Source organism: Muntiacus reevesi, chromosome 15 (assembly GCF_963930625.1).
Source record: "Muntiacus reevesi chromosome 15, mMunRee1.1, whole genome shotgun sequence".
Classification (NCBI taxonomy): Eukaryota; Metazoa; Chordata; class Mammalia; order Artiodactyla; family Cervidae; genus Muntiacus; species Muntiacus reevesi.
Genome location: NC_089263.1, coordinates 23,351,686 through 23,366,429, shown reverse-complemented (window position 1 = coordinate 23,366,429; position 14,744 = coordinate 23,351,686). Strand labels below are relative to the sequence as shown.

At 38.2% G+C, this 14,744-nt stretch overlaps 1 protein-coding gene across 1 annotated transcript in view; it reads right to left on the bottom strand.

Annotated features, from left to right (window-relative positions):
• Positions 1-2,778: 2,778 nt before the first annotated feature.
• The window catches only part of BTBD1 (BTB domain containing 1), a 46,087-nt gene continuing 34,121 nt past the window's right edge, over positions 2,779-14,744 (bottom strand). The window contains exons 6-8 of the mRNA XM_065906174.1: positions 8,489-8,576; positions 5,166-5,312; positions 2,779-4,652 (exon numbers count right to left, since the gene is read on the bottom strand). Of these exons, the coding sequence (XP_065762246.1) occupies positions 4,494-4,652; positions 5,166-5,312; positions 8,489-8,576 (394 nt within the window). The 3' untranslated portion in view covers positions 2,779-4,493. The remainder of the gene's footprint in view (positions 4,653-5,165; positions 5,313-8,488; positions 8,577-14,744) is intronic.

The window sequence follows — 14,744 nt, the reverse complement described above, 5'->3', positions numbered from 1 at the left end:
TAACCACTGGACCACCAGGGAAGTCCCACTGCACTTATTTTTGACTCCTAGGTGCTGTCTGCTTCAGTGTTACCGAGGTTCACCTCAGGCTGAAGGAATAATACTCATGTGCCACAAAGCATCTGAATGGTTTTACAATGGAGAGAGGTTCATGAGGGCACAGGCAAGGAGGAAGCCGGGGTGGCTTACAGAAGGGGTGTCAGTCTGTGCTGCACACATCATTCTTGGGACGATGACCAAAATCCCAGAGCAGAGACCTGAGCTGGTGAGACTCTGGAGTCCCCCTGTGGGGATGATGTGGGAGCAACTCTCAAAAGTATGGCTCTAAGGTGCATCTGGATGGCCACGGTTTAAGTACATACACACTACTGATACTATGTATAAAATAGAGGGTGGCTCAGCTGGTAAAGAATCTGCCTGCAATGCAGGAGACCCAGGTTCCATCTCTGGGTCAGGAAAATCCCCTGGAGAAGGAAATGGCAATCCACTCCATACTCTTGCCTGGGAAATCCCATGAACAGAGGAGCCTGGTGGGCTATAATTCATTGGGTTGCAAGAGTTGGACACAATTAAGCAACTGAGCACCACATAAAATAGGTAACAAATGAGATAACCTGCTGTGCAGCTCAGGGAACTCTACTCAATGCTCTAGTGAAGTAAATGTTAAGGAAATCCAAAACAAGGGCATATATATTTATCAGTTCAGTTCAGTCGCTCAGTCATGTCCGACTCTTTGCGACCCCATGAATCGCAGCACGCCAGGCCTCCCTGTCCATCACAAACTCCCGGAGCTTACTCAAACTCATGCCCATCGAGTCAGTGATGCCATCCATACATCTCATCCTCTGTCGTCCCCTTCTCCTGCCCCCAATCCCTCCCAGCATCAGGGTCTTTTCCAATGAGTCAACTCTTCGCATCAGGTGGCCAAAGTATTGGAGTTTCAACTTCAGCATCAGTCCTTCCAATGAACACCCAGGACTGATCTCCTTTAAGATGGACTGGATGGACCTCCTTGCAGTCCAAGGGATTCTCAAGTCTTCTCCAACACCACAGTTCAAAAGCATCAATTTTTTGGCGCTCAGCTTTCTTCACAGTTCAACTCTCACATCCATACATGACCACTGGAAAAACCATAGCCTTGACCAGACGGACCTTGATTGGCAAAGTAATGTCTCTGTTTTTTAATATGCTATCTAGGTTGGTCATAACTTTCAAGGAGTAAGCGTCTTTTAATTTCATGGCTGCAGTCACCATCTGCAGTGATTTTGGAGCCCCCAAAAATAGTCTGACACTGTTTCCACTGTCTCCCCATCTATTTCCCATGAAGTGATGGGACCAGATGCCATGATCTTAGTTTTCTGAATGTTAAGCTTTAAGCCAACTTCTTCACACTCTTCTTTCTCTTCCAAGATGCTTTTTAGTTCCTCTTCACTCTCTGCCATAAGGGTGGTGTCATCTGCATATCTGAGGTTATTGATATTTCTCCCAGCAATCTTGATTCCAGCTTGTGTTTCCTCCAGCCCAGTGTTTCTCATGATGTACTCTGCATATAAGTTAAATAAGCAGGGTGACAACATACAGCCTTGACGTACTCCTTTTGGGCTTCCCTTGTGGCTCAGACAGTAAAGAGTCTGCCTGCAGTTTGGGAGACTGGGGTTCAATCCCTGGATTGGGAAGATGTCCTGAAGAAGGGAATGGTAACCCACTTGAGTATTCTTGCCTGGAGAATCACATGAATGAAGGAGCCGGACGTCCATTGGGTCACAAAGTGGGACATGAATGAGCCACTAACACTTTCACATATGTATAGGTACAGGTGATTTGTTTTGTTGTACAACAGAAACTAGCCCAACACTGTAAAGCAACTGTGCTCCAATAAAAATTAATTTTAAGAACAGTGAAGAAAACAAAAATAAAAACAAACAAAAAACAGAGCACCTGTTGAGCTCACTGGGGCCCTGTGTATCACTTGCCTGTGACCTCACTGCCTGTGACCAGTGGTTTTAGCCCATAGAGAAAGCCTCTGTTCCTCCTTGTTGGTTTAATCGTATGATACACAATACTGTAAACAAATTAATTTCCCGAGGACTTTTGAAAGCATCTTAATTGTATTATCATTTTTCTGCATAAAGGAAGCTTAGCAAGAAAATAATTATGGAATGGACTTGAAATGATCTCCAAATGGCCATCAAATAGAGATGGCAGTCCACAGACATGCTGGGGAAAAAAAAAGTTTCTCTTGTTAAATCCAGATTTGTTTATTCTGAAAGCCTGGTTGACCCTCTCTTGTTCTTTTTCCCTTCGGGCAGAAATTCTTTGCCACCAGTGTTTAAAAAAATTTAAACGTCCACAGCGTTTGTGCTCTGTCCCCTCACTACAACGTATTATCAAGGCCAAGGGAGAATTCTCAAATTTGGCCTGTCCTGCGATAAGCTGATCAGGCTGGGGTGGGGAGGAGGAGCGGACAAGCCACTCCAGTATTCCTGCCTGGAGAATCCCGTGGACACAGGAGCCTGGTGGGCTACAGTCTATGGGTGTGCAAGGAGTCAGATACGACTGAGCAACTGAACACACACACACATAAACAAATATAACATTAAACCTCAATTAACTAGAATTTTTATTCAAAATAGTGTCTTTGGCAACCCATTCCAGTATTCTTGCCTGGAGAATCCCTTGGACAGACGAGCTTGGTGGGCCACAGTCCATGGAGTCACAAAGAGTCAGACACAACTGCGCAGCAAACACTTTTAGAAAAAAAAGACAAGTAACAAAAAATAAAAGGATAATAGGTTTTTATTTTTTTTTAATTCCAGGGGATGTCCCGTATCAGTAAACTGTTCCGTTTCTTTTCCCTTCTGTGACTACTTTCAGTTATTATCATTCAGTGTAACACACTTGAAGCAACTGAAATACCTCAAGCATCAAAAAACATTAACTTACCTCTGGCATACTGTACTTTTTAAGGCAGAATTATTATCTGCAGTTTTATTTTCCAGCAAAACTAAAGTGTTTGCTGGTTAATCTTCAGTTTACCAGACCACACATTTCAGAGTTATTCCAGTTAACTGAGGTTTACAGTCTTAAGATCATATTACCAGATAGGGAAAATTTTCCCTTTTCCTCAAGCCATTTTAAGAGATCTCTGCCGCCAACACACCTCCCTACCTTCATGAAAATATCAAGTGAAATACTACTTTGGATGGAAATTTTTTATCCTAATTTACCATTTAGAAAAAACTCTTTTTAAGTTGATACTAAAAAGAATTGTGATTTCTGCACATCTTCCACAACTATTTGATAGAGCTTAATTATACATACATTTTTAATGAGATAATCATTTTCAAGGGAAAGAAAAAGAAAGTTATTTATAGAAAAATTTTGCTTTATAAAAGTGTATAAATATCATCCTGCCAATATACTTCCTGTTCCCCTCCTAAGGCAGCAGCACTTGTGACAATGAGGTCATAAATATTAAATCTTATTTCTTGGACAGAACTGTGTAGGTGGTCAGAAAGTATATTTTCCAGCAGGTGTGATTCTGTTGGATATTAATGCAGTTGTTAGAGATGTTAGTATTTCATTCCATTTCTTCCTGTGTAAGATTCCATAACTTCCCGTGTAAATTCACCAAACGTTGAACTGATGATGTCTGTAGCCAGGAACCACCACCATCACCATCATCATTTCAATTTTGGGAATTCTCAACAGCATGCCTCATTCAGAGAGATGGGTACAGTTTATACATACTTAAAGTGATAAAGATTAAGTGATAAAGAATCCAGTCTTAAAGTACACCTTTAGATCCTCTGTTCATAATAGATTACTGTGAATTTGTACAAATTCAATTTATCGTTTAAAACTGTACTATATATTACTAGACTATTATGAAATATTTTTTCTATAAATGCACTCAAAATTTTCTGAGGCATTTGTTAAGCCTATTTCTAGCAATATGCCAAATGCTAACAACCAGATATTTCAAAACTCCAAGGATGAAGTCAGCTTTCTTCATTTTCTGAAAATTGAGTTAGTAGGAATTCTGTGGAAATACTGACCTACCTCATCTTATGTAACCTTCAAAACAGTTCAAACAGAAACAAACAAAAAACACAAACAAGCTACATAAAACAAGAATCTTTCAATTATAAAACTGCTGAAATAACATGAGTCAGCTGATTTAAGAAATTATACAAGATAAAGCTGAAATAGCTGTGTGTTTTTTTTAAACAATTAAACCTATTCTTTTTTCCCTTTAAGGTTACAAGAAAATGGAAATCACCTGTTAAATCATGCAGAGATTTAAGTCAACATTTATTTACCTAAGAAATCAAAATGTCTCTCATCTTACAGTTATAAATATTCATAACACTCAAACTCTTTTTTGTGACCAGTTCTTTCTGCCGTTGAGACTAGACTGCATGGTACTGTTTAGCCGAGGTGTATTATAACGCTGAATTAGGTACTGTTCAGCTGGATGTTATAAAGATGAATTATGTGTAAAATATTATTTCTGGTATTTGCCCATCTTCTATTGAAGTGCCATTATTATTGCCAGGAGAACTAAAAAAGAAAAAGACAGTCTTGCTAGCAGTAGGTGTTTCATGCACCACTTTCTTCAGTCCTTTTGTGCCATAGTGGGAATCTGGACCCTAAATGAGAGCAAATGGTTCATTAGTAATTTTCATTTAATAAGCTCAACTGGACGTGGCATTTCAATTAGATTAACGATCTACTTTATTTCTTTATAGCTCTTGTATAAAAATTTATGCCAAGTCATTTACTGAAAACTGTAGTTTCTGCTACAAGCTAATTAATGACTAAAAATATTGAACACAGAGCTCGGGTATTAGAGAACAGTGAAATGGTTTAAAAAAGAAAACTGTTTTATCTTCTATCAAACTTGCAATCTCCTGCTCAAACAAATGGCTGCTAGATTCTTGTAGAGAACTAACCATTTCTTCCCAAGCAGAGCTGTGCTGAGAGGCATTGCTTTTCTCAAAGCCATGGTACAATTTAGCTCCCAGCTTCCTGCCTTCCCTGCTTCCACCAAGGATGTATTGTGAGTGATTCTCAGCTGCTACTGAAACACATGCTCTGTAACATGCAGGAGGAAACCCCGGGCCCCACAGTTCACCAGGTCGAACATTTGGGAAGACTCTTACTTTGAGAGTTGCACATGCCATGTAGCACAAGTTGGGCAGGATTTCTATGGGTTCTTTGAACATCACCCTGAATGTGTTAGCAGTTCCGTCACAACTGAATCCAGTATCATTTTGTCCCAGTGTTTGTTTTTTTTCATATTCAATGATCTGTAATTTTTAAAAGAAAAGTTAAATTTAAGTTACATCAACTGAAACAAAGTTTCCTAGAAAAGAATATGAAGCCCTTAGGAACAGCACAGCAGGCTTCTACTTCTTTCTGTTGTCACTTTTCTCTGCCATCTCTAACCATCAAAGATGGCTTGAAACATGCTGTCAGAAAACCCATTCACCACAGCGAGGATGGGAGGATGTCAGATGACTGGGCCTTGGCTGTAGAAGAGAAGCTTCTAAAAAGGACAGATGGCGTGGGAACTGGTGTTAAAGAATGTGTGGATTTTAGAAACCTGAAGGAAATGAGCCTTTACTCCTTGCTAGCCTTTGTCCTGTTGCTGGGAAATTCCTGTAACATCCTATGTGGATATTTAAAATATAATTCTGTCTGTCCCATAATCTGTGCCAGGCACTGAGACACCCTCAAGGAGCTTCTAGTCATGAGAAAACAAGTAAACAGGGACAATTCAGAACAGCACTTGCAGTAGGAGAGTTGTGCTTGAGATGAAGTGGAGGACAGGAAACATTTATTTTGTCAGGAAGTGGAGAAGCTCCACAGAAGAGTTTAAAAAGCTCAAGTCAGAGGTCCAGGTTGTAAGAGAAAAGTCTTCATGCAAAGGCAGTATGTGCGGAAGCCAAAGCTCACAAAGCCATCTTTTTGCCTACTTCAGATAAAAAGAGTAATAGGAACACAGGCTGAACCAGTACATACAGTGGAAGATTGGGACAGTGACCACCTTGGGGGGAGAGAGACCAGAAAAGATCATGTGGGATGTCTGGGGTGCTGTAATGCACTGTTCCTTCATCAGGCTGCTGGTTACACAAGTGAGTCCACAGTGTATGAAAAGGGAGTCATACACTTATAACTAAGTGTGCTTTTCTGTATATACAATTGGTCCCTGTGGACGTGGAGGGCTGACTGTATGACACCATTTTATACAAGGGGCTTGAGTATCTATGGATTCTGGTAACCATATGGGGTCCTGGAACTAACCCCTCGAGGATACGGAGGGACCACACTGTATCACAGTTCAGTAAAAAATTAAAAAGAAACAAAAGATATGCCAGCACCCGGGAAGAAAGCAGTGGAGACACGAGATTTGGTTGTGGCAATGTAACCTAGAGCAAGTCACTTCATTTCTCTGAACCTCAGTTTTATCTTTTAATTTGGGAAAAAAATTGTTTGCCTTCTTCCTAAGGCTATTGTGAGAATCAAATTATAAAACTAGAGCAACAATGATAGCAACAGACTCTCTTTCAAACACTTTACAGGCATCTTCTCAACTGGTCCTCAGAACATTATAATGGAGGTACTATGCCTATCAAAGTAAACAAGGAAACTGAGGCTTACAGGGGTCACATAATCTGCCCAGTTACACCGTGGAGACAGGAGAGTTGAAATTCAAACCCAGGGAGATCTATCTGGTAATGTATCTAGAGGGTGCATAAGACCAGTCACTCAGCAGAAGAACATAAAGAGAAGTTCTATTTCTATTCATTCTCTATTTTATCAGCTAAGTACACCTATAACCTTGATGCCCTCCCTCAGTTTGTAAACAAGAGCTCTGGGGTCTCATGTAACACATGAGGGACACTGAAGGAAGAGAAGGCTCTTCAGCCATAGAGAATGATCGTGGGGCCCTCGCTCTCCCAGGCCGGCAGATTACAGAGTCTGCCTAAGTGGGTTTACGGATCCTATTAGACAGGATCTCGACAATACATACAGTAAAACCAGGAGTGATCATGAAAATCTTTATACCCCTCAGAGGTCTTCTGTGATTTTTTATTTTCTAACCTTTAAAATCTTTCAGATAAATAAATTTCAGTGGCTTTTGAACCTATTTGTTAAAAATATTAAAACTGTAACTTTCTGATTTATAAGAATAATGAATTGATATGAATGATATAAATTTATAGCTGAATTTCACTAGATTTTAGTGGACAGGATTTAAAAATAAGCATGATTTCATTAGCCAGCCAATAAAGCAATTCTTCTAATTGGAATGAGGTGTCTTTGTGAGGGGGCTTCCCTGATAGCTTAGTTGGTGAAGAATCTGCCTGCAATGCAGGAGACCTCGGGATCGATTCCTGGGTTGGGAAGATCCACTGGAGAAGGGATAGGCTACCCACTCCAGTATTTTTGGGCTTCCCCTGTGGCCCAGCTGGTAAAGAAACCACCTGCAATGTGGGCGACCTGGGTTTGATCCCTGGGTTGGGAAGATCCCCTGGAGAAGAGAAAGGCTACCCATTCCAGTATTCTGGCCTGGAGAATTCCATGGACTGTATAGTCCATAGGTTCACAAAGAGTTGGACACGACTGCGCTACTTTGTGAGTCTTTGGGAGGAAGTGAAGTATCTTTTCTGGGTGTCATCAGACAAGGTCTTTGAATTGTCCTGTGGTCCTGAAGACCAATGATGCATTTTGATCACAAAGTTCACTCATGTTTTCACTATTAAAAATAGAATATTAATAACATTTTGGAGAGGGCAGTTTTTTCTGTTGATGGAAGTCTGAAATATTGTTTACTTCCTTTTTTCCTTTGTTTTGTTTTTATTTATGTATAAAATTAGTATAGTACTGCATGGGTATATGTGTATAGTAGATAAAAGTACAATGTGGATGTGTTTCAAAAATAATTTTACTAACTAGGGCATGCAATGGAAAGTGTGGAGAACATTGGTAGACTGAGAGGGAAGGAGAGAGAATTTTCACTTTCTTCCAAGGGTGAGTGATCATGCCTTATCTGAAAAAACTAAGGTGGAGCAGACCTAAGAATGGAGCAGGGCACAGTCAGATCATCAAAGATCAGAGATGTCACCTGAGTTATAGGGAATTAGGCAGTTTCATGCCCTAGAGTTCAAGTATCACGAAGAAAGCAGGTGGGTGTTTGCAGATAACCAGTGCAGATAGGAAGGGCTAACAGAGGGGGTTCCTGGACAAAGGAGAGCTCCTTATAGTGAATGCTTCATTTAAGAGCCCCAGGACCCCAATTTTCTGAAACCACACATTTAGATCAATTGTAAAAAGGAACCCTCTAGGCTTAAAATAATACTAGTAGGCTTTCTGATGCCTTTGATAATTATACTGAAACTTATTCATCAAACAATATCTTACTGCAAAATTACACTTGTTATATATTTCAGATGGTATAGAGTGGGTGAAAAAAGTGTACCTGTATATTCACTTGATAATCCGTGGGACCGTGAATAGAGCCATATAAACCAAATCCAACTATAGAGATTCTTCTGTTAACTGTGAACCTGAGGGAATGAGGCCAAATATCAAATAACATACAAAATTCAATAAGCATTCATGTTCTAAAGGCTTATACATTTTTTAAGTGTTACTCAGCACATCTAACTTTACTCATAATAAAGAAAACTATTAAAAATTAAACATCCTTAGAAATGTCTTTTGCTTACCAAAAACCTCTAGCTAGAGTAACTTAATGGGAACTTAACTAGAATTTGTTGCCTGTACTATACACCTTTGAGTCAAGCATTTCAGCCTACATGCCCACTTCTGTTGTGGTAATTTTAGTCCACATCTGCCTGCACATCTCCTTCATGAACACAGATGTGTCAACCAGCAACATCCCAAACTTTGACAATTCCTCAGCTGGATGACTGCTTACTGAGGGCCTATTAAACGGAGGCACTGCGCCTGGCCCTGAGGAAATAATGGTCAACAAGACAGTCTCCGGCCCTACTGCACTTATGTGGAGGACACTGATTATAGATAAGTAAACAAAAGAGTTAAATCATTAATTACAAATTGTGCTAAGAATTGTGAAGGAAGCAGGTTGCTGTAACAGCATAGGTGGTGGAGAACTTGCGCAGAGGACCCGAGTTACACAGGCGGATCAGAATGGGACTCCACGCTAGAGCAACGAGCAGGTCCAGTCTGGTCACTATAGTTAAGAAACAGACCCACCTCACTCTATTTACAAATGTAAGAAAACTAGCATCAAGCACAAATGGCACAAATGATTGTATAATAAGAAATAGGCGTTATCCTCAGCATTTCATGCTTCAAGAACTGAAGTCACAAGTTTAAGTTTACTATTACTACTCCCACGCCGTTACCACTTTATGAGACCTTCCTGTGTTAGGCACTGAGCCCAGTTCTTTACATGAAGTCATAACAGTTCTATAAACTAAGTAACAGTATTATTTTTTATCATCCTCAGTTTTTATAGTTGAAGAAACTGAGGTTTAGAGATATCAACTTGCCTGGATCAAAATTGCATACCTGAGCTAGGACACAACCCCAGGGCTGCATGAATCAAAAAGTCACGCTCTTAAACATTATGCTAAAACTCCCAGTATGAGACTCTCCTTAAAATTTTTAAAATTTATAATATAGCTTTTATTATAAAAAAGCAATATACTATTTTAAAAAGTTAGAAAATGCAGCTAAACAAATAAGAGGAAAAATTTGAAGCATCTCTAAACATACTATCTAGAGATAACTTCATTTTTAATTTGGTGCATTTCCCTTTCAGACTTTTACTTCTATTTTAATTTTTTTTTTAATTTTTTTAACTTCTATTTTTAAAGAACAGAAAAATAGACTTTTTTCTGTGAATATACATGTGCTATTTTAAAAACCATGTCAGTATATATTTTTATAACTTCATATAAAAAGGTGAAAGGTTATTACTGATTCATTATATTTAACTAATTCCTATATGTTAGATAATCTAGGTTGTTTGCAATTTTTGTTGTTATATAACAATGCCATGATGAACAATCTTATAGCTAAATCATTTCACAGTGCCTTGACTATTTCCTAGAATAAACTGCTGTAAGGAGATTTTCTGGGGAAAATAAAAGGTATATTCTTAAGGCATTAGATGAACTTTATCAAACTGCTTTCTGGGCAGATTATAAAACTTTACACCCAACAAGGAATGAAAATCACTGCTATCTCACTCTCAACAACTACAAGTATCATCTTTTTACTGTTGAGAAACTGACTAACAAATTCTATTTATATTTGATTATTAATGAGCTTGGGCTTCCCCCTTAGCTCAGTCAGTAGACAATCTGTCTGCAATGCAGGATACTGGGTTCGATACCTGGATCAGGAAGATCCCCTGGAGAAGGAAATGGCTACCCACTCTAGTACTCATGCCTAGAGAATTCCATGGACAAAGGAACCTGGTAGGCTACAGTCCATGGTGTTACAACAGTTGGATATGACTTAGTGACTAAACTACCACCACCACCACTATTAATGAGTTAGCACATTTGCTTATATGCATACTATCTACTGGATTTTCTCTTTTAATGAAAATCCCACTCATGTTCTTTCCCCATTTTTCTTGGCTGAGGAGTGTCTTTTTCATGTGGATTTGAAAGCTCATGCTTTGTCAATAACATCCATTTCAGAAAGTTTCATTTGTCATTTATCTTTCAATTTTATGGTGGTTTTGGACTTAAACATTCTGACTTATTTGTAGTCCAATTATGATCTATGCAAAGTTTAGAAAGGCCAATCTCATCCTTATAATAAACACTCTGTTCCAACACTTTCTCAGTTTCATTTTTTTAATGTTAAAATTCTAATTTATGCAAACGCTGGAAGATGGCATCAGTAAAGACTGAACTTTATTTTCCTAGTGGTTAATTCTTGCCTCACATTCTGATGTTCATTTACATTAGATTGGTTTCTGAACTCTGTATATATACTATCTTATAATAGCTTTACAATATTTTTCATATTTTATTAATACCACTCTCTTAAAAGAAATATTTTTGCAGATTAATTTTGGAATAGTTTTGCCAACCCACCCCTCCCTACCAAAAACATGCGACCTCTATAAGGAACTGCATAACACAGAGGTTAGTTTGGAAAGACACTGTCTTATTTCAGTCAAAGTTCTTCAGTTCTTTAGGTGGTATACCACACTGCACATTTCCTATAGGATTTGATTCTGCTACTTTGTTATTTGTTACTATTGCAGGTGGGTTTGTTTTTACTATTATAAATGAAAATTCAAACATTAAATTTTTTTTTTTTGGCTGTGGTGTGTGGCTGGCAGGATCTTAGTTTCCTTGACCGGGGATTGAACCTGGGCCTCTGCAGTGAAAGTGCTAAGTTCTAACCACTGGACTGCCAGGGAACTCCCTAAAAATTTTTATCGTGGCAAAATATATAACAAAATGTACAATCTTAAGTATTTTAAAGTCCCTAGTTCAGTGGTATTAAGCACACTCACACTGCTGCTAACCACCAGCACCATCCATCCCTGTAATGGAATTTTAATGGCATGAGAACATCACTGGCTTTTGCATATACATTTTGTAACTGACCAGTATTCTTTTTTATTGGTTCTAACAGATTTTTACTGATCCTGAAGCTGTCTGGGTTGACTACTTGTTCTCAAAAGGCTTTCTACCCCAAGGAGATATGCTCTATTTTCATGAGGATTATGAAGCACTACTAGCAGGCAGCCAGGGCCACTAGGTTTACTGCAATGCTTGGGACAGGCTCCAAAAACAAAGAACCCCAATCAGTTCAAGTGTCTGGTCAGAATTCATGCAGATAAAAAACCTACTTTTATCTATGAGCCTTGCATCTAATTAAAACTTATTTATAGACCAAAGATTTTTACGGCAGTTTTAATATTCACTGACTTTTATAAGAGGTGATTACAATTCAAATCAAAGAAGCAGAATTTTGGTCAATTCTGTTTGTGGTAGTTTTATTTTATAGTTTTTACAAACACAGAATCAGCAAATACTAAACCACTGCTCTTGGGGGAATATGTATACACACCCCGGGCTTCCCTGGAGGTTCCTGCCAATGCGGGAAATGAGGGTTCAATCCCTGGTTGAGAAAACCCTCTGGAGAAGGAAATGGTAACCCACCCCAGTATTCTTGTCTGGGGAATCCCAGACAAGAATGGACAAAAGAGCATGGAGGACCACAGTCCATGGTGTCGCAAGAGTCAGACATGACTTCGCGACGAAACAACAACACACATACCCGACTTACGTGGAGTATAATCTTAAATTCTAAGAATGATTCAAATCTTTCCCGGGAATGACTGAGAACGTGCTACTGGTGTTGATTTGGGGGTTACGAATAAATTCTAGTGAGTAGATGAGTTCTCAAACATGGAAAAATAGAATGAACTGTAATGTGCTTTGCTTGAAAACCTTTAAAGAAAATGACAAAATTGGCAGCAGCACTCCACATCCTGTTCTCTGCACCTGCAGCTGTCTGTGTGCTGGTGTGCACAGGTACTATGTCTGATTGCTTCTTGTCATTTGTTGCTGCCCAAGTGCCTATATGTATTTTATTTTACTATCAGTTATATTTATTTTCCTTTATATTACAACTAAGCCATTATACCACTTAAAAAAAAAAAGGAACACAGGCTTCCCTGGTGGCTCAGTGATAAAGAATCTGCAGGGGACACGCATTCAACCCCTGAGAGGATTTCACATGTGCAGAGCAACTAACAACTACCGAGCACCACAACTACTGAGCCTGTGCTCTGCAACAAGAGAAGCCACTGCAGTAAGCCCAGGCACTGCAACTAGAGAGTCGCTCCCGCTCGATGCAACTAGAGAAAAAGCTAAAACTAAATATACAAGAAAAAGTTACTCTTAAAAGAAAAAAAGAAAAAGAAACACACTATAAATTTCATTTCAGGTTACTAAAGGGGGAATACAAAATATTCATTATAAAAGAGGGAGAACTAGATCTGATGGGAGTACAGAACTACTAACAGACGTTATCTGCAAAAAATGAAAAAGACTCTTCCTTTCCAATATTTATTTATTTATTTATATTGAAATATACTTGATTTACAATGCTGTGCTAATTACTATATTTCTTTATCCTTTATGCCTACATCAATCAGTGTTAAAAGAAAACTGCTGAAAACAGCAAGGTTACCAGGCACCCCTATCTTGAGGGTTCAATAGTCTATTGTGTTAAAGTAAGTATTCCTCTAGACCTAGCCTATTAATGGTTATACCTGGATTGAGGGTGAAATTTTATCAAAAGTTTTTGACATCTATCCATATACACTGTTTATTTTTCTTTGATCTGCTACCATGGTGAGTTAAAGTAACACATTTCCTAGTATTGAACCATTCTTTCAATCTCCAAACAAACCTTCCCTTTTATGGTTTCTTTGCACTCCTTTTCCATTGATGGACTTTATTAGGAACAGTCCTACAAAACTCACTGTTGGATGGATGTTACTTAAAAGATGTTCAATGCATTGCTCAGTGTCCTCTTTCTAAGAAACCACAGGAAGAACTTCTCTTAAGTTTCTTTATCTGGAATGGCCACCCTTCTCCTGAGCAATATGTGTGTCTTTCATGTTATAAACACTTCAATTTCTGTAACTTTACAGCTTCAGAACCAAACTTAAGAAGTCAGAACTTGGATCTTGCATATTTATCTCCACTGGAGGTATTTTTCCAACTCTGATTTATCTTTTTTTAAAATTGGAATATAGTTGATGTACACCTATTTCTGATTTACATCTACTTGCTTCTATAGTATTATCCTTGTGAGGTACTGCTATTTTAGGTAGGATGTCTTTTCTATATCACTGAGCTTGTTAGATTCCTGTATAAGGGTTAGGCTTCCTTCAATAATTAACCAAGAAGTATTTTCTTCTGTCAATGTTCAAGGAAACAATTTGTTCCCTGAAGGTCTGATCAAACTCACCTGTCAAAACCACCTTGTGAAGGGACAGTTCTTTGATAACTTTTAATTTCTTCCATGGTAACTGGTCTAGTCAGGCTTTCTTCTTCAGGCAATTGTGATTATTTATATTTGCCTATAAAATGATCCATTCCATGAAGATGTTCAATTTATTAGCACAGAGTAAACCCAGAATTAAAATAAAAACGTCCTCAGTATATGATTATATTCCATTATTTGTAGATGTAATTTCTTTATTACCTTTGCTAGAGGTTTACTTTATTGGTCTTTTCAGGAACCAGCTTATGGATTTAGCAATTCTACTATTTTTAATTCATTAATTTCTATGTTTATCTATTTCTTTTCTCTTTTCATATGGTTTTTTGCTATTCATTTTCTAGCTTCATGGGTGAAATGTTTAAATCATTTATTTCTACTCTATTTAGTAAAAGTAGTTAATTATTGCTAATTCTGTGATGCTTTGGCCTCATCCCCTAAGTTTTCATATATAGTATTCTCACTGTGTGAATTACTACTAAATAGGCCACAAATGCATTTTTATTTCTATTTTAACCCAATATTTATAGGAGTCCTCTGCACCTCGGAGTTCTAATTTTAAACAAACTTGCTATTAGTTTCTAGTTTTACACCAAAGTGTTATTAACATTCAATATGTGAAAATCCAAAAGGTATGTTTTATGAAAACAGATACATATCCTATTTTCACATTTAGCCTAAGAAACACACTAGGGCAA